Here is a 19,297-nt window from a genome sequence, read left to right on the forward strand (position 1 = left end):
TACGAAGAATGCCTATGCTGTGTCAGCCATTATTGCTTCTTAGCTTGCCTATGAATTGGGGGGAAGGGAGGGGAGAATGGAATTCAAACTGCTGATATCAAGAGGCCCGTTCATTAGAATCAAGGACTTTCAAAATTTGTTTACTGGACATTCTCCAGCATGATTGGATGGAGAACCCACGGATGGTTTGTCTTAATCTATCTGCTCCAATTAGACTAAGTCTGAATCTTAGTACCGCCCCCCTGTGCCAATTGCACCCCAGTTTTAGACTTAGTCTCTTTGCTCTAAAGACGCGTTTTTTCTTCGCTCCTGGAGCAGAAGACTGCAGTAATTTCTCATTCACTTTGATTTAGACTAATTATTTCATTATTGATTATTTTATATATTTAACCTTTTTTTTCCATTATCTGGAGTTCACTCCTCCTCAAGCCTGGCTGCCCGGCTGGGCTGACAGGCTCGGCACCTTCCTGCGTGCCCTTCCTTTCAACTCATTTCAGAGATCTTTCACTTCGTGAATTAAACAGCTTTAAACAGCCGTTTTCACGATCCCCACCAGCCAGCTCTTCGTCGGGGACCTCCGAATTTTAAACTGCCGCCCAGACGATCTCCCTCACAGTCAGGTGTTCGTTGGAAGATCCGTTTCATGGAGACAAGCCTCGCTGACTTCCTGGGATTCCGGAGACGAGGGTAAGCCTTGCCGATTGTCAGGGGGGATCCGCAAGTGGCGACGCATGTCGTCAGGCCTGGGGGGATCATTTTAAGGTCCCTCGGCCACAGCAGACGTTACCAGAAAGGTAACTTCAGGCCATGATAGCTCAAGCCGTGGCTCAGTTCATGGCTTCTACCACTACACAGCCACCCACAGCACCTCCACAGTCCATATATCATTCCCAATCTCCAGATATCATTGATGAAGCCTCATCGGACTTAGAATCAACAGGGGCTGAACCATCAGGCCTGATTATTTCAGATGTAGGCATTACTCCATCTGACTCTGCTCCTCCTGTCGGTCTCTTTGACCATTCACTCTTTAATTCTTTATTACTCAAGGCTTACACAACTGCAAACCTTCCTCAGGAACAGGAGACCCCACCTACAACATCGAAAGGTCCTCACGCCATATATGCTGAGCCCTCGGTCTCTCAGAATCATATTCCCTGCCCTCCCTTTTTTCTCAACATAGTTCAGAAACAATGGGAGAATTTAGGATCTCTTTCAAACCCTGGAGCCATAGAAAAGACACTATTCAATGTGGCTGCTTCCCTGGCCTCCTTATTGGAAATTCCCCAGATTGATGAACCCCTAAATTCACTGTTCCCCAATGCTAGCATTCCAGGGGATGTTAACGAGGCACTTAGGGCAGAGAATAAAAAGACTGAGGCTGCCTTACGCAGGTCCCATTTGGCGTCAGCCTGGGCAACAAAGGCACCAACATCCATGGCCTTCTTTGCCAGGGCTTCAGTCCTATGGCTACGTGAGCTCCAGGACATGATTCCTCCGGACCAACTCAGAGCTCAACAAAATCTGGGTAAGTTGGTTGCTGCATCCCAGTACTTGGCCGACGCCTCTCTGCACACGGCCAGATACACTGCTTGGACCATCGCTGCGGACATCTCAGCACGAAGGCTCCTTTGGCTCAGGAATTGGCGAGCAGATACCAAGGCCAAATGGCATCTCGCCTCTAAACCTTACACAGGTGGACATCTCTTTGATAAGGCCCTAGAACCTTACTTAATAGAAGGTAAGGACAAATGCAAAACTCTTGTTAACTCAGCAAGGAAAGGAGATAAGCGTTCGGGGAACAGTCTATCGCAGGGCAATTACCGAAGGCAGCCCTTTTGGCCAGCTCCATCCTGGGACTGGGCCCAGGCATCTCGTTCTTCCTTTCAGAGACAAGAACGACAGCAGGATCGTTCAGCATACAGAAGCCAACCACAGGTCCAGACCAAGCGGCCCTTTCGAGGCGCAGGGGGTCATTCCTTTAAACGAGGCAAGTGATGTCACAGTCTCACCTCCTATAGGAGGCCGGCTGACCCTTTATTCCAACACATGGGCAGCCACTACTACAGACTCATGGGTGTTAGACACCGTCACTCAGGGTCTGAGACTAGAGTTTTGGTCCAGACCACCTGACAGGTTCCGCTCTTGCCCTATTCCCAGGAACAGGACTAGAGCGGATCTTATGTCAGAGGCCATAGCTCATCTATTACAAATACAAGCAATTGAACCAGTACCACAAGACCAAGAAGGACGAGGGTTCTACTCAAACCTCTTTGTCATCCCTAAGACTTTGGAGGGCTGGAGGGCAATCTTAGACTTAAAAGGTCTAAACCTTTACCTGATGTATAGGAAGTTTAAGATGCAATCACTGCAATCAATCCTGGCTAGCATCAGACAAGGAGATTTCCTTACGTCAATAGACCTGACTGAGGCATTTTGCACATTCCTATTTTTCCTGACCACCGCAAATTCCTCAGATTCAGCTATGCCCAATGCCACTACCAGTACAGAGCCTTACCATTTGGCCTCTCATCAGCACCGAGAGTATTCACAAAGGTACTGGCAGTGCTAGCAGCCCACCTTAGACAGATTCCAATTAGAATTCAATGCTATCTAGATCAGTGGTTCTTAACCTTTTTGAACAAATCGCCCCCTTGAGCAAATGAGCAAGTTGTCATCGCCCCCTCCCCCAACATAACTCTCAATCATAGGAAATAATTCAATTTATGCAAACACTTTTTTTGTTTTCTTTAAAATTGTCATCAGGACATATCGATGCAAATAATTTATTTCCAGTCTTTTCCCCATATCTCCCATATTCTGGCCAATGGCGTGCCACTGTATGGATAGAGGCTGCTGCTGAAGATAAGCGATGCATATTCACATATGTATGGTGTTATTGAAGCTAGCTGGAGGAACATTTGAAAACACAATTCAATCCACTAATAGCGAGCGATCTGATGTTTTTGTTCGACAGATATACAGCGATTCACTGTACGAAAAAGTCTTAAAAGTGTCCCCAAAACATCTTGCTCCATCGCCCCCATATCGCCTCCTTTTTGTTCCTTCGCCCCCGTCACCCCTTTTCATTCCATTGCCCCCCTGAAAAATGAAATCGCTCCCTGGGGGGCAATATCGCCCAGGTTAAGAATCACTGATCTAGATGACATATTGATACAGTCACCATCATTCCAGAACGCTCAGTCAGACCTCGCCCTAGCCATCAAGACCCTTCAGGAGCACGGGTTTTCTGTTAATTTCCAGAAAAGCCATACTGTACCAACAACTCGGCTCCTCCATCTGGGCACTATTATAGACACAAACAATTGTACGGTCTACCTATCACAGGACCGACGGAACTCTTTTCAGACCCTTGTACGTCGGATCCGAAAGGACAGAGTAGTAACATTGGCCTTGTTATCACAGCTACTGGGAAAGATGGTGTCCTGCGTGCAAATTGTGCCATGGGCACGTTTCCATGCCAGAGAATTACAGTGGCTTCTTCTTCCATTTCAGAGATTCACACCAGCACATCCCACCAGAAGGTCCGAGTTCCACGGTCGGTGTTGAACTCCTTTCGTTGGTGGGACTCTCCGGCACTGTCACGGGGAGCAGAATTCAAAGAACCAGACAGGATTACCATCACCACAGACGCAAACCTGTTTGGGAGGGGGGCCACACCTCCAGACACACTGGGCTTAAGGTCGGTGGTCCAATCAGGATCTAAAGAACAATATAAACTGGCTGGAGCTCAGAGCCATACATATGGCCCTAAAGAGATTCAGCAGCATAGTACAGGACCAACATGTCCTGGTTCTAACCGACAACATTACAGCCAAGGCTCATGTCAACAGACAAGGGGGAACAAGATCCAGGCCTCTCATGCAGGAGGCCAAATTGCTGGGGTATTGGGCAGAATTGAATCTTGCTTCCATCAGGGTGGAGCACATATCCGGAGTGACCAATCAACAGGCGGACTCACTGAACAGAGCTACCGTGGACCATGCTGAATGGCAACTGGACCCGAAGGTGTTCAGAGAGATCGTGGACAGGTTTGGTTCCCCAACTTTAGACCTTTTTGCCTCCCCAACCAACTCACAACTTCCCAGATTCCTTTCCAGGTTTCCATCTCCATCCGCGGAGGGGATGGATGCACTCTGCAGTCCTTGGCCCAGGGAACTGCTTTATGCCTTCCCTCCCTTACCGCTTCTTCCCGCCATGATCCGGAAGATTCTTCACGAACGGGCAGAGGTCCTCCTGGTTGCACCGCATTGGCCGAGACGTTAATGGTTCACCGACCTGATGGAGCTCTCCGCCTCCCCTCCTTGGAGGATCCCAGCAAATTGCATCTCCCTCATTCAAGGGGAAATACACCATCCGGACCCTCAGTGGCTCCAGTTAACCGTCTGGCACTTGAGAGGCAGGCCTTAGGCCGAGACTCATATTCGTCAAGGGTCATAACCATGATTCAGCAATCCAGGCGACCCTCGACGAATAGAATATATGATGCCACGTGGAAGAGCTTCTGTAATTGGTGTTCAGATCACAAAATTGACCTATTGGCCGTTTCAGTGCCAATTATCTTGGAGTTCCTAATGGATGGCCTGGACAAAGGGCTCTCCACAAGCACCATTCGTTGACAGGTAGCAGCACTTGCCACGGTAATTACTTGTGGCAATGACTCTTTGACACATCACCCCATGATACGCTCCTTCCTAAAGGGAGCTAACAACGCCAGACCACCAACCGTACACAGATACCCCTCGTGGGATCTTCATCAGGTTTTACAGGCTCTTGTTTCTTCACCTTTTGAGCCTATTGACACTTGTTTGTTTAAACAATTATCGATGAAAGTGGCATTTCTTGTTGCTGTAACTTCAGCCAGAAGAGTTTCTGAGTTGGCTGCTCTTTCAGTGAGAAAGGACCTGTGTACTTTCCATAATGACAGGGTAACCCTTAGGCTAGACCCCTCCGTGCCCAAGGTTAATTCCTTGTATCATAGGTCACAGGAAATAGTTTTGCCAGACTTCTGTCCTAACCCATCTAATGACATAGAAGTACAGTGGAACAAGTTGGATGTGCGCAGGGCCTTACATTGTTATATACAGAGAACCTCATCTTTCCGCAAAACTGAAGCTCTATTTGTGTCCTTTCACCCTTCGTCACTAGGACAGAAGGTTTCTTCATCCACAACAGGCAGATGGATTAGAGCTTGTATTTCTCTGGCATACCAGACTCAGTCACTGCAAGCTCCTAGACATATCACGGCCCATTCCACCCGAGGCGTGGCTACTACAGCTGCTTGGGCTACCCAGGCCTCCATAGAGGAGATTTGTAGAGCAGCAACATGGGCCTCGCCCTGTTCCTTTGTCCGTCACTACAAGATGGACAAATATGCCTCTTCTACGGCTTCATTTGGCCGCAAGGTACTAGAACACGCATTAACATCGGACGGGACCCAGGCCCAAACTAATTCCCACCCTTAGGGACACAGGGCTTTGGTATGTCCCATCCGTGGGTTCTCCATCCAATCATGCTGGAGAGAGGGACGTTGTCTTACCTGAACGCCTTTTCTCAGCATGATAATGGAGAATCCACTCCCTCCCATAAGGTCAGTTGGCCTGGTTCCGATATTGATCAGACGCGTCGGACTAAAGTCTGAGTATCGCTTTAGCCTAAAACTGGGGTGCAATTGGCACAGCGGGGGCAGTACTAAGATTCAGACTTAGTGGAGTCTTAATTGGAGCAGATAGATTAAGACAACCCATCTGTGGATTCTCCATCATCATGCTGAGAAAAGGCATTCAGGTAAGACAACGCCCCTCTCATAATAATTCTCTGACTTATAATTGGATAATGTAGCCTGGATTAATGAGAGGAGGGAGGTTTCAATAATTTTCATATAGCAATTTAGGCGCGAAATAACCTGAACTGGTTTTCCTTTCATCTGTGCCAAAATGATTTGGTCAATAAAGTTTTGCATTACAGATTGTATCATCTCACTGGGTTCACCATCCGAACTCTGATAATGAACTGATATCTGGATTCATTTTCTATTCTTTTTTGCTTTCATGTACAAGTATAATCAGAGCCGATTCTCTGGTTAATTTTTTTTTTCTAGTTTTTAAATATCCCTTGTATATATAGTACACAAGCACAATTTATAGCTGACATTTTCACTACTACAAAGTCCTTTTTCCCTGTAAAACTTCAACAGGTAAGAAGTAATGTTATAAAGATATAAGTAACATTATGTCCTTTTTTATTCTCTCACTAGATTCTTGTCCATCTCTGACACATTCACAAGATAATACCGCAGAAAATAATGCTTTTTAAAAAATAAACAGTGAGATTTTTGCTTATCTCCAAGCTTCAAAAGAAAAGAAAATTTAAAACAGAAGAAACAAAACATTGTTCTTGGATTTAAGTATCCTATTTATGATAGGCAAACATTTCAGGAGTCTCAGGGAAGAGGCCTAGTAACTTAAAACTGAACTAGAAACTAGTAAATGTCATTTTAGTCTTGAAACTATTTCCCAAATCTCTTCCAAAATAAAATCCAGTGACAATATGACTATTAAGAAGTAAGTGCAACTCAAAGGAGACTTCTCTTTTAATCAGTGAAATAAAAAATGGGTTAGGAAATCATGCCTTATACTTAAAATCAAATATATGCAGATACACTATGTCGGTTAACTGTATGCAATTTAATCAAGAAATACATTTTGCATATGTTCCTGATCCATTCATTTTTCATTTCAAATACTTTAAATATGTAAATGTTATTACTTTCTATTTAATCAAATTTGCCATTAAAATGTGGTAAGTTCATTTTGAATCCCTACATTCATTTGAAAGTCAGACTATTTTTAAAGCAATGTATAGAAATTTCTATATGTCAATTTAAAAAAAAGGTATTGCAAAAAAGCACACTGTACTAAATTTTACTTCTTTTTTACTAAAACATAGTTAAACATAGTTAAACACAACTCACAGAATACCTATTTGTGTAAATACCGTGACTAAAGCATTTGTCTCTCCCCTGCTGTCTGATGTGGTTATAGTAGATGGCTACTTATACCAGGTAATAACCAATACAGTAGTAATAACCAATACAGTATTATCACTCTCTGACATGGTAGAAAAATTTGTTCCTGTCTTTTCCAGCTTCTAAAACAGTTGCATCTCAGAAAGCCTCCATTGTTAGTAACTTGGATTTCCTAACTACTTAAACAACAACTGTGCTGATTGGTGGATTTTTAATTTAATTTTATTGTATTTCATGTTATAAAGTGCAGTAGGATAGTTTTCCCACTGGGAAGAAATAAGTGTATATGTTTGTGTAATCTAATATAAAGAGACAATTTTATTTCAAATTATAACAAATGTGGCTATTTTATTTGGACAATCTGGTAGGCAAATGTTTTCTTTTCTCAGTGAACAGATGCAGCCTTAACCCAGTGGTGGGATTCAGCCGGTTTGCACCACTTCGGCAGAACCGGTAGCTAATTTTTTGTTGCCCAGGCCCAGAAAAGACTTCCGGAAGCAGCATCCACACAGAGAACCGGTTGTTCACATATTTGAATCCCACCACTGCCTTAACCCTATGACGAACCATGGTAAATGTTAGGCTAGGTAAAAGGCCTGATGATGAAGAGCATCAAGTGGTGAAATGGAGGTGAGAGTATAGACTGAAGGCATTCAAGGCCCTTAACACAAATTTAGAAGTTGAATGAATAATAATTAAGTAAAGTCAGTATAGAAAGTATTTATCATTTACAATTGGAGAAATTCTGAAAAAAGCTATCTTTACTATCTGTCTAATTTTTGAATTTCACCTTTCACAAAGTTACCAACATTTACTTTTTCAGCCTGTTGCATACATAATTAATCATTGCTTAGCATAACTGTAGATATAAACACTTGTAAAATCATCTGCATATCAGTATTCAAAATCTGAAGCTTAAATATCTGGGAAATTATAATGTGTAAAAAATTGACTTTCTTATTGATGAAGGCAGTATTCTCACTGCCCTGTCTCTTCCCATAAATGGCAATACAGTGTCTACCAATACTATTCTATTTCTATAGAAATAAATTGTAACCAATAAAAGCCCCTCACCATTATCTCCAGACAAGCAAGTTACATACAGGAAAACAACTGCTGCAAATTCAGTACACATAGCCAGGGTCTTCAAAATTGGATAAAATGATAAGTCAGCATTTTTATAACAGCAATTCACCTTCTTAATGACTATTTGGGAAGTGTTACAACAAAGTAATACTTTGCCATATAAGGAAATAACATACCTGTAGCCAATAAAAGAAAAATGTCATATTATTCTTGTCTTTGAAATTACAAACACTGCAATTTTTATCTTGTGGGGCAGGTTTTAAAATATGTTAGCTAATAAACTTTTTTCTCTTTAATGATTATTATCTTCTTTTTATTGGCTGTGGGATTCTTATTCCAAAACAATTCCATTTCTGATTAGCTTTTTCCATTATGCATTTTTTGTTGTGTTCTGAATATAGAAAAAGACGTTTTTATTTAGTTTTAAAGGTACTTCTATTTTTTGCTTTAGTTCTCACTGTTTACTGTAGCTGGTATGTTGTCATAAAATATTCACACTAAGAAGCAATGTGCTGCTAAGATCTGGGTAATTTGAGAACAACATGGTTACCAAAATATCTGGTTTTAGAACAACACATCTAACAGGTTTTCTGGGGTGTTCTTAATAGTAATAATTACTTCTCATATAAGATATAAAAGAGAAAATACTGAATCAGTGCCTTATTAATGTAACCATGTTAACAATGAGGGATGGAATAATCTCTAAAGATGCAGCCTTTTGTCACAATTTAAAAATTAGCATTAGCATCAAATAAGACTCCTCTAGAAAATAAGCTGAATTTTTAAAAGTATGAAAGTATAGTTATTAATACAATTTTAGGTAAAATGAAAGTATTAAAGAGAATCTGTTTCATCACTTCCATTTGTGAGATATCCAGGGATAAAATCTTCCTTTTGTCCATTATAAATACATTAATCTATTTAAATGTAAGCTTTTCAAATAAGAGTTAACCGTGAAAGTAATTACATTTTACACGTTTAACATTATTAGCATAGCAGTTACAATCAGCAAATTTGAACACTTTGGGTTGGATTAGATCTGAAGGAGATGGTGTGAGATAGAGGGGCATGGAAAATGCTGATCCATTGAGCGGCCAAGAGTTGGACACAACTGAATGGCTGACAACAATGACGATGGATTATATTATTGGATTTAAAATGGCTTAAGTCCACACTTGAACAAGATCCAACAACCTAATGTTTATAATGCAAAGATCTGAATGTCAAGTCATCAGAATGTGTTTTAGGACGCTATCAACTATCCTATGATACCAAATACATGAATTTGCATTTTTTAAAGTGACTTTCACAATGCTTATAAAAAGTTATTTTAAAAATGGTGTTAGATTTAATCTGGGGAAGTCAGCTACAAAGATTATTTGGCAATTTTAGAGTAGTTCATTTGCTCTCAGCCCAACTTATCTTGATGAGGGAATAAAGGTAAGCTGCTCTGAATTCTCAGAGAAAAGATGTAATATATATGAAACATTACTTAATGAATAGTACTAGTAATAGTAATTGAATACTTTAAAAAACATACAGCATGTAAAAGATAACTGACCTGAGGATCTGAGAACACCTGCTTCATATTGTTGATTGGACCATATGGAACTCCACTGCCTTCAAAATCGTCTAGCCATTTAGAGGTTTCTTCTTCCAAGAACCTAAGAATAAACAGGAGGGAAAAAAAGAGTAAAAATGCATTTTAAAAAATAGCTATTAACAGCAGTCAATAATGCAATAAAAATGTTCTGCACATGTTCCTCAGAAATGGAGAAAACCAAGCCTGGAGGCAAAAATAATGGTTAGACTGACTTCCAATCCTATCTGATTTTCTGATGCAAGCCAGCAGTGATACAAACCAAAATTATCAGAAGTTTCAAATAGAAGTCAGTATATTTCCTCCCAATCTTAATTGCGGTAATGAGCTTCACATTTTTATTTCATGTTTTTAGTTTTTCACAACAACAACGAGATAGATGTGATGTGGTTAAGAGCCACATATATGAAAAACTGTTCTATTTTTAAATACAATGCTCCAATTCAAAGCCTCACAAAGTGTTTTCCTCTGCTACATCTGAAACACATGTCCCAATTAAGAACCACAATTGTTGGTCAGATGACAATATTGATTACGTGTTTACATGTTGTATGACTGTAATATTTGTCCCAAGGTCATCCGGTTGCAAATCAGATACATTAGCCTTATCCTGCTTGAACCAAAATTCCACTCTTTTATTGGATTGCCTTCTCAGAACCACTTATATAATTACACTTTATTATCATATTCACATTGTTAGATAGAGATATCCTGTGGGTTTTTTTTTTTTTTGTGACTTTATCCTTGGGAGATAGAGTTATTGGTAGCAGTAATTCATGCACTGTTCTGAATAAAAACAAACATGAAAGAATATTATGACTGCAATCCTACATGTTAACGTTACTGAATTTAAAGGAATATATTATCTTATAGTATGTCTATAAGATTAATATTTTACAATCAGTTTGCACCTCGTGAAAAGCCAGAATTGTTGCTTTTTGGCAATTACACTGAATGAAGCTTGAGATGTTCAAACTTTACTAATTTCTAAATGGGATGACTGATAGCATTCAGATGAATATAAAATCCTGGACTTCCATGGAATATCTGAAAAACAGTTCTTGACTATTTCAAAATACACAGATATATACAGGTAGTCCTCCACTTACAACAGTTCATTTATTGACCGTTCAAAGTTATGACGACACTGTTTTTCACAGTCATTTTTCACTTATCACTGCTGCAGCATCCCGATGATCATGTGATCAGATGCTTGGTAACTGACTTATATTTATGATTGCTGCAGTGTCCCGGGGTCATGTGATCACCTTTTGCGACCTTCTTATAAACAAAGTCAATGTGAAAGCCAGATTTACTTAACAACTGTGTTACTAACTTAACAACAGCAGTGATTCACTTAACAACTATGGCAAGAAAGATCATAAAATGGGGCAAAATTTACTTAACAAATGTTTCACTTAGCACTTTTGGTTTTATCACTGCTGGTTTAGATCAAAAAATCATATGGTCTTGTAAAAATTAATTGGCAAATTGAACTGAAAAAGCTTCTTGAATGAGGCAAAATGTTTTCAAGAAAAATCAAGGAAATCCAGAAGCTGTTGGAGAAAAGCACCATTGGAATATTCAATTACTGGTTACTACTCATACTTCACAAATTGAAGAAATCAGAAATTAATAGATTTTTTAAAGTTATCTGTCAGATATATGATTGTGAAAAAAATTCAAGGCTGAATTACTTTTTCCTTTAGATTCATGTATTTTAACTAGATGAAAGTACTGGCTAAAAATTAAATTAGTACCAAACTGAAACTTATAATTAAGCTGTTTTATTTATATTTTTATTTCTTAGCCATTTTAACCAAGCATTTACTCACCTAATATCTCCAGTTATCCATTTTTTAATAAAATTATATAATTCATACATTTTCTTTAGACTATATTGTCTGTGTGTTTCTGCATGCATGCACGCATGGATGCATACTCCAATATTTGTTGTTTGTTTGTTGTTGGTGTTCTTTCCTTTTTTCCTTTTACTATTGTTAATAATTTTGTTCTATTATGTCTTATATGCAAACTTGCTCAAGAGAAGATTAATTCAGTAACATTTCTTTGAAGAAATCTTTCGTGTCTGACAGTTTTATTAGCACACATTTCCCTGCCATTAATGCTAGCCATATCAAAAAATAAGATGACCAACCATCCTCCTTTAGGGAGGACAGTTCTCCTTTTGTAAGTTCTGTCCTTCCTCGAAAAGTGTCCTCCTACATGTCCTCCTTTTCGATATTTGAAGACTAATCTGCAGGTCTTTTTTTTCTCATAGAATGCTCAGAATGGCGTTCCGGCACCTTTTTTGATGGTTTTTTTTTCAACTTTTGCATGAACAGTGCTATTCCCCCTATTGGCTTTCGAAAGCCAATAGGAATTGCTGCTGAGTGCGCCAAAACACCTGGCCGGCAAACTTTGCACATGCAAGTTGTCTGCAGCGAAAGCGAATTGGCAGGAACTTTGCACCCCTCCCTGCTACCCAACTACACCATCTCCTAGTTAGTCCCGAAGATACCTGGAGGAGACTAACTTCCATTTAGGGATGGAAAAATCAAAAAAGAGGAAATGCCGTTTCAACGATAAATTGAATAAGGAATTTCCATTCATCACATCAAAGAAGGATAACATTGTTTTCTGCAATATTTGCAATGGAGAATTTTGTATTGCAGTTGGGGGCAGAGCAGCTATTACGAAACACCTGACCATCAAGAAACATAAGCAATCATCAGATGCATCTGCTTCCAGTTGTAAAGTAACAAGTTTTTTTAAAACTTCAAAGTATTCTGAAGATGAAAAACAGTTAGATGCAATGGAGGGAACATTTGCATTCCATACCATACCATAATTCACAATCAAAGTTTTCATAGTATGGATTGTACAACTAAATTATTGAAAAAGTTTCACGATGCTAAATTTTTATGCACCAGGACAAAATGTGAGGCTATTATTAAATCAGTATTTAAAAATTACTGTGACAAAATACTTACAGAAGACTTGGAAACTGCAGCATTTGTAATGATTTTATCTGATGCATCCAATCATAATGAAACTAAATTGTATCCAATACTAGTAAGATATTTTAATGTTACCAAGGGCATTCAAGTAAAAATTTTAAATTTAGAATCCATTGAGGGCGAAACTGCTGAAATTTTGTCAAACCATCTATACAGAGTAATAAATGAAAACAATTTGAAATCCAAAGTTGTTGCACTAACAGCTGATAATACAAACACAAATTTTGCTGGGCGAAGACGCAAAGGGGTGAATAATATGTATGTAAAATTACAAGATTTACTCCAAAAGAAAATACTAGGAATAGGTTGTAATGCACATATTTTGTCAAATGCAATCAACACGGTGTCATGTGCCATGCCAATTGATGTAGAAGTAATAATAACTAAAATTTATTTGTATTTTAATTGTTTTACCGTTCGTGTGGCTGTTGTTGTTGTTAATTGCGAAGTCGTGTCCGACCCATCGCGACCCCATGGACAACGTCCATTTAAATTCATACCTACTGCTTCAGTGACTCCATCCAGTCATCTCATTCTCTGTCGTCCCCCTCTTCTATTGCCCTCAATCTTTCCCAGCATTAGGCCCTTTTCCAGTGAGTCCTTCCTTCTCATTAGGTGGCCAAAGTACTTGAGTTTCAACTTCAGGATCTGGCCTTCTAAAGAGCAGTCGGGGTTGATCTCTTCTAGGACTGACCGGTTTGAACGCCTTGCAGTCCAAGGGACTCGCCGGAGTCTTCTCCAGCACCAGAGTTCAAAGGCCTCAATTCTTTTGCGCTCAGCCTTTCTTATGGTCCAACTTTCACAGCCATACATTGCAACTGGGAAAACCATGGCCTGGACTATGCGTACTTTTGTTGGCAGGGTGATGTCTCTGCTTGTTAGAATGCTGTCTAGATTTGCCATAGCTTTCCTCCCCAGGAGCAAGCGTCTTTTAATTTCTTGGCTGCAGTCCCCATCTGAGGTGATCTTTGAGCCCAGTACTGTCCATGGGGTTTTCATGGCAAAGATACTGGAGTGGTTTGCCATTTCCTTCTCCAGTGGATCACATTTTGTCAGAACTCTCTGCTATAACCTGTCTGTCTTGGGTGGCCCTGCACGGCATAGCTTATAGCTTCACTGAGTTAAGCAAGCCCCTTCGCCACGACAAGGCAGTAATCCATAAAGGGGATCGTGTGGCTACTTTAAAACAATTTTGTGAAGAAGCGAATGTTCAATAGAAAAAACCTTTAGGATATTCAAAAGTTAGATGGCTTGCTCTAACATCTGCTACAGAGCGTGTTCTACAATTATTTGAGCCTCTCCGTTCATATTTTTTAAGTTTAGACAAATGTCCTAAAATCCTGGAATCGTTTTTCAATAATGAAATATCTGAGATATTAATGTGTTTTGTACATAATCAAGGATCTATTTTTCACAAAACATTTCAGTTATAGAAGTTAGTCTTTGAATGACTTTATCCTTCAATATAAAACTCAATCTGAAGAAAAAAATCTTCCTTTAGTTATAAAAAGAAAATTGTCAGACTTAGAGGAGTCAAATCCAGGCATAATGGAAAAGTTTATCAAAAAAGTGCAGAATTTTTACCAAACAAGTTTTCAATATATCAAAGAATGGTCTGAAACAAACATCACAGGAAATAACAGTTTTCAATGGTGTTTTTTGACTTCATCACAAGTATATTGGACAGATATTGAATCTTGTGTTAAGTTCTTATCTAAACAAATGTTAGACATTAAAATAGACGACAATTGTCTCTTTGAAGAAATTAGAAGACTGGATGTATTTTTAAATTCTGAAAAATTAATACAATGGGAAAATAAACACATTGAAATTGATAAAAGATGGGTGGAAATATTCAGCCATTTCAAAAATGAACATATTCCATGTGAAAATTTATTTATTCTTGTTCAATTTACGTTGTGCTGTCCTGGAACTAATGCAGCAGTTGAAAGGATTTTTTCAATTGCTAATGGTTTTTGGAAAAGTGAGAAATCGAGATTGAATGTTGATACTCTAGCTGCAGCACTTGCCGTAAAATTCAATATGAAGGATATTTCTTGTTCAGATATTTCCAATATATTGTTAGAAGATGATACATTGACAAAAAATATTCATTCAATGGAAAAGTACTCATTTAAATAATAATTAATAGGCATGTAAGCATAATTACAATATAAAATGTTATTGTTACAAATGTTTTTTATTATGCATTTATCATATTATAGTGTATTCTGTATTATTGTTGCAATGAATAAAATGTTTCTTTTATTTATGATATTTTTTTCTTCAATTTATTTGTGTCCTCCTTTTCATTGTAAAAAAGTTGGTCACCTTACAAAAAAGCTTAAATATTGTTTACATGTTATTAACCATTTACACATGATACATATATACATAATGTCCAGAATGATAAACCTAAGAAATAAATTTGCAAATAAACATATTAAATGTTGAGGACATACCTGGCTGACAATATTCCAATAAGTTCATTCCTATTTATCACTCGCTGCTGGTTATTTTTGTATTTGTGGTCATGAATGATTTCAGGCAAATTGAGAATCTTAATCAAATGAGACAAAATACATTCAGGAACATAATGCCAGAGGAAGTTCTAAGCTTTGGTCTTTAATGTAAGTTTATGATTTATTGAACATAACTTATTTTAATAAATAATACCACATTTTTAAAAATATATTTATATGTATGGTTATTTTAACATCACATCTATATTTCATTCATTTAGTTATTTCAAATATTTCTACTATGAAATTTCACTCTGCATTTACAATACCATTTATACATGTCAAAGATAATAATTCTAGAAATCTGTAGATAACAATATTAATTATATTTGCCACTGTGCTGATAATTTTGATTTACTATGTTTTTATTCTGCTAAGGGTTTTAAGCAATACCAACTTATTTGGCCTACAGTGGAAGTATTTCACAGAACAAAAGACTATGTTTCTGAAGAAATGAAAAATGGTATTTGTATCTGCAGCCAATCTGTCATTTAGATATTTAGGTGAATTGCTAAATAATCTACTTTTTTCTTTCATAATTTGTAATAAGATTACAAATTAGGTTAAAAGTAATGAACTAAGAATTTCACTTAGTCTGACAGAATAAACCTATTAACCTGAAATCAGCCATTTTCTCCCCCAAATGTTGGGAGCTAGGTAGGTTTCTAGGTGAACTTCTAATCCTAATTGATACAATTACAATCACCACTAGATTTTCATGTGAAAATAATTTCTTCATCCTACAGTAACCTTTTAAAAACTACATATGACCTATTGTCATTTTAGCTGTCTCCCTTGTGGCTAGGCAACTAGAGGTCAAACATCAACCAGATAATATTTTGTTCTGCATACCAAAGCTAAAAGAGATAAGCAAAGTCCAGGCTAGCAATTCACAAAAAATTTCCAATGATTCCTCCTACATGCTTCTTCTCCCTCCCCAAATACCCATCGCTCCCACTTCCCCCCATTTCCGTGGCAGCCAGCAGCAAGCTGGCTAACATTCAGCATATTGCCCCCAAGAATCTGGATCCTCATTTTACGGATCTTGGAAGGATTGAAGGCTGAGTCAACCTTGAGCCTTGTCAGGATTGAACTTTAGGTTTTGGGCAGAGTTTGCTTGCAATACAGCATTCTAACCACTGTACTACCAGAGCTCCTAGTAGTTATTTACTATTTGCTAGTAAGTCAGAAAAATAGCTTACTTAAAGTTGTTTTGTTTTCTGAATACTATACCTTGCAAACAGTAGCAAACTGTTGATTGTTTCCTGCTCCTACCACAATATATCCATCTTTTGTTTTGAAAGCCTAGTAAACAGAAAGGTAGATCAAATCATAATCAACACACACATTACATTAATATTTTTTCCACTTTCCTAACCATCAGTTACTTACATGCACTTTCATGTTTTTGCAGGTAAGTCAACATTTACAAATTCTAATAATCTGAATATAAAGTGTAAATTAAATTTTATGTCCTGGTTTACTCTTTTCTGAAATCATTATGAACAATTTCTCCAAACATATCTCAATTATTTAAATAACTTTTTTTGGTTTAGCTCCTATGAACAAAAAAAAATTAAACAACTTTATGTTACTTCAGGTTAAGAGATTTTCATCAGTGCTATAAATTGTGCAGATATATAAATATACTGAAATTTAGAGTCACTAAAAGATGGTCCATGTATGCATATGCATCACTTGGTGAGGCTTTGTGATAATTTGTCTATGAATTTGTCCATTACAATCAGTAAGTTTTCACACCACTTAATAGTTAAATATAATAAATTTAAGTGGTTTTGTTCATATGGTAGTATATGCTGGTCAATACGTCATTATTTCATCTGTGTGATGCAAGAGTTACTGATTCAATAGGATTTTCTTTTTTCACTCTTTCTGTGATCCATTCAGTGATTATTCATTGACACGGGACTTGTCTCTCTGTTTCCCATGTGACTCTTCAGTCACATTTTAAATGAGATCCTTAAATTCAAAAACTCTTTGAACTTAAGATATATAGGGTGAAAAACTGTCATACAATATAATTTCAGAATCACATTTTCAATATTGATTGGTCTTGTAACTAGTCACTAGTAACTAAATGGGTATTTCAGAGGCTTGAAACAAAAATAAAATACCTGCTTAATAAAATAGATAGTAAGTTGTGAAATCTGTTAGAATTTATGCTGCCAATATTGGTGTCATTAAGTATTTAAGGGTTTTTCTGCTTTGATTATTTTGGGACAAGAATAGATTTAAATGACTAAATTCTAAACTGTGATAAATCATGGATTCTGGTTTTAGACACTAGCTGGCTATCAAATGGCATGACCCAAAGTCCCTGATCGCCAGTTACACTGACAACAAACAACACTGGTTTCACTGAAACAAAGCCAAAGTAGTTGGCCATGCCAAAACTCATCAGGCACAGAAGTTTAATAAAACCTGTCATTCTACCAATGGGTCCATCAACAAACACATTGACATAGAACCAGCATATGAACCATTAAGGAAGTAGACCATCCAAATCACCAACCAATGACAGCAACCAGTCAGAAGTCCCAAAGTCACAAGTCTTGTGATTCAACCAGTCTTGTAATTCAACCAGTCACAAGACCAATCAATCATTCTGGACCTATGTAAATGAACAAGAAACTTCACTCAAAAAACTTTGCTGAAGATGTTACGTAGTTTGGTAATGAAACATCAGGGAGTTAAACAACAAGCTTGGAGAACAGACCCCTGCCAAAAGCAGATATTTGTTAATACAGCAGCAACTTTATTGGGATAGCACTGATAATATTTAGAAATGCCAATAATAGCTTCAATTACGTCCCATGGATATACACACAGAAACAGCCTGTCATCCATATACATGATCCTCTAAGTTATAGAAACTTTGTTGTATAAGGGAAATGTACCGATGGATTCAATAAATTGCTACCAATTACACTGAAGTATTTTAACTTAATACAATATTTCCTCTTATAAACCATGTGGTCCTTTTTGTGTAGTTTTCATTTTAAAATACTGTTTATAATTAATATACAGAAAACCCATTTAATACAATAATTCCTCACATTTATTGGTTTAAACCAATGAAGTTTGTTGAAATTAGTATCCGTTTATTTCAAAAAGATGCAAGATGTCATGATTAGCCTATCCCACTGTGTCTAAGTTACTCTAGAGCCAATATAGTTTTATTCTCTGAGCATATTTTCAGATAATATCTGCACCACAAACCAGCTGAAAGAAAAAACTGCTGTAAGATGCTTTGCTTTCTTCCATTGAAATGCCATTCTACTTTAAATATGAACCATTTTATATAGGGAAACCATTGCTTACTTCAACATTATTACTGTTCAACAGCACCGTTAATTGTGTTTTTTGTGTCTTATATTAAACTCACTGTTGGAAGTGGAGAAATTTGAAAATAAGGACATGGAGATTAATAGATGCCAACTTCAGGAATAAAAATCTATTTAAGTCAAAATACAGATAGCCATCAACTTATAACTATTCATTTAGCTACCATTCGAAGTTACAACAGCACTAAGAAAAGTGACTTACAAACATACTGTCACAGCATCCACATTGTCACATGATCAAAATTTGGGCACTTGACAGGTATGTATTTATGATAGTTGCAACATCTGTGTCATGTAAGCATCCTTTATGACTTACTTCCTAGTCAGTTTCCAGCAAGCATTTGATAAAGTAGATCACAACCTACTACTCGATAAGATAGAAAAATGTGGGTTAGACAGCCTCACCACCAGATGGATTCGTAGCTGGCTGATCGGCCGTACTCAATGTGTGGTCCTCAATGGAACTACATCTACATTCCCACCAGCTGCTGCTTAAACTGTAAGTTTTGGGAGAATCCACCAGGAAAGTAGCAAGGCCCTGATTGGATCTCCATTATATTTATAGTGTATTGTACTCTATTTAAACCCCATTCCAACTTCGGTCGGGCTGCTGGAACGTGATACATCCCACCAGCTGCTGCTTAAACTGTAAGTTT

At 37.9% G+C, this 19,297-nt stretch overlaps 1 protein-coding gene across 5 annotated transcripts in view; it reads right to left on the bottom strand.

Moving 5' to 3' along the window:
* SUGCT (succinyl-CoA:glutarate-CoA transferase) overlaps nucleotides 1-19,297 on the bottom strand; it is a 389,221-nt gene that overhangs the window by 208,309 nt on the left and 161,615 nt on the right. For all 5 annotated transcript variants that reach the window (XR_005555979.1, XM_039336722.1, XM_039336725.1 and 2 more), the window contains 3 exons: nucleotides 16,510-16,581; nucleotides 15,217-15,314; nucleotides 9,696-9,798 (listed from right to left, as the gene is read on the bottom strand). Coding sequence is in view for 4 of the 5 variants with exons in the window: in XM_039336722.1 (XP_039192656.1) it covers nucleotides 9,696-9,798; nucleotides 15,217-15,314; nucleotides 16,510-16,581 (273 nt within the window). In the remaining variant the exon portion in view is untranslated. The remainder of the gene's footprint in view (nucleotides 1-9,695; nucleotides 9,799-15,216; nucleotides 15,315-16,509; nucleotides 16,582-19,297) is intronic.

Source organism: Crotalus tigris, unplaced genomic scaffold (assembly GCF_016545835.1).
Source record: "Crotalus tigris isolate CLP2741 ecotype Arizona unplaced genomic scaffold, ASM1654583v1 scf7180000017666.379230911805:20528666, whole genome shotgun sequence".
NCBI lineage: Eukaryota > Metazoa > Chordata > Lepidosauria > Squamata > Viperidae > Crotalus > Crotalus tigris.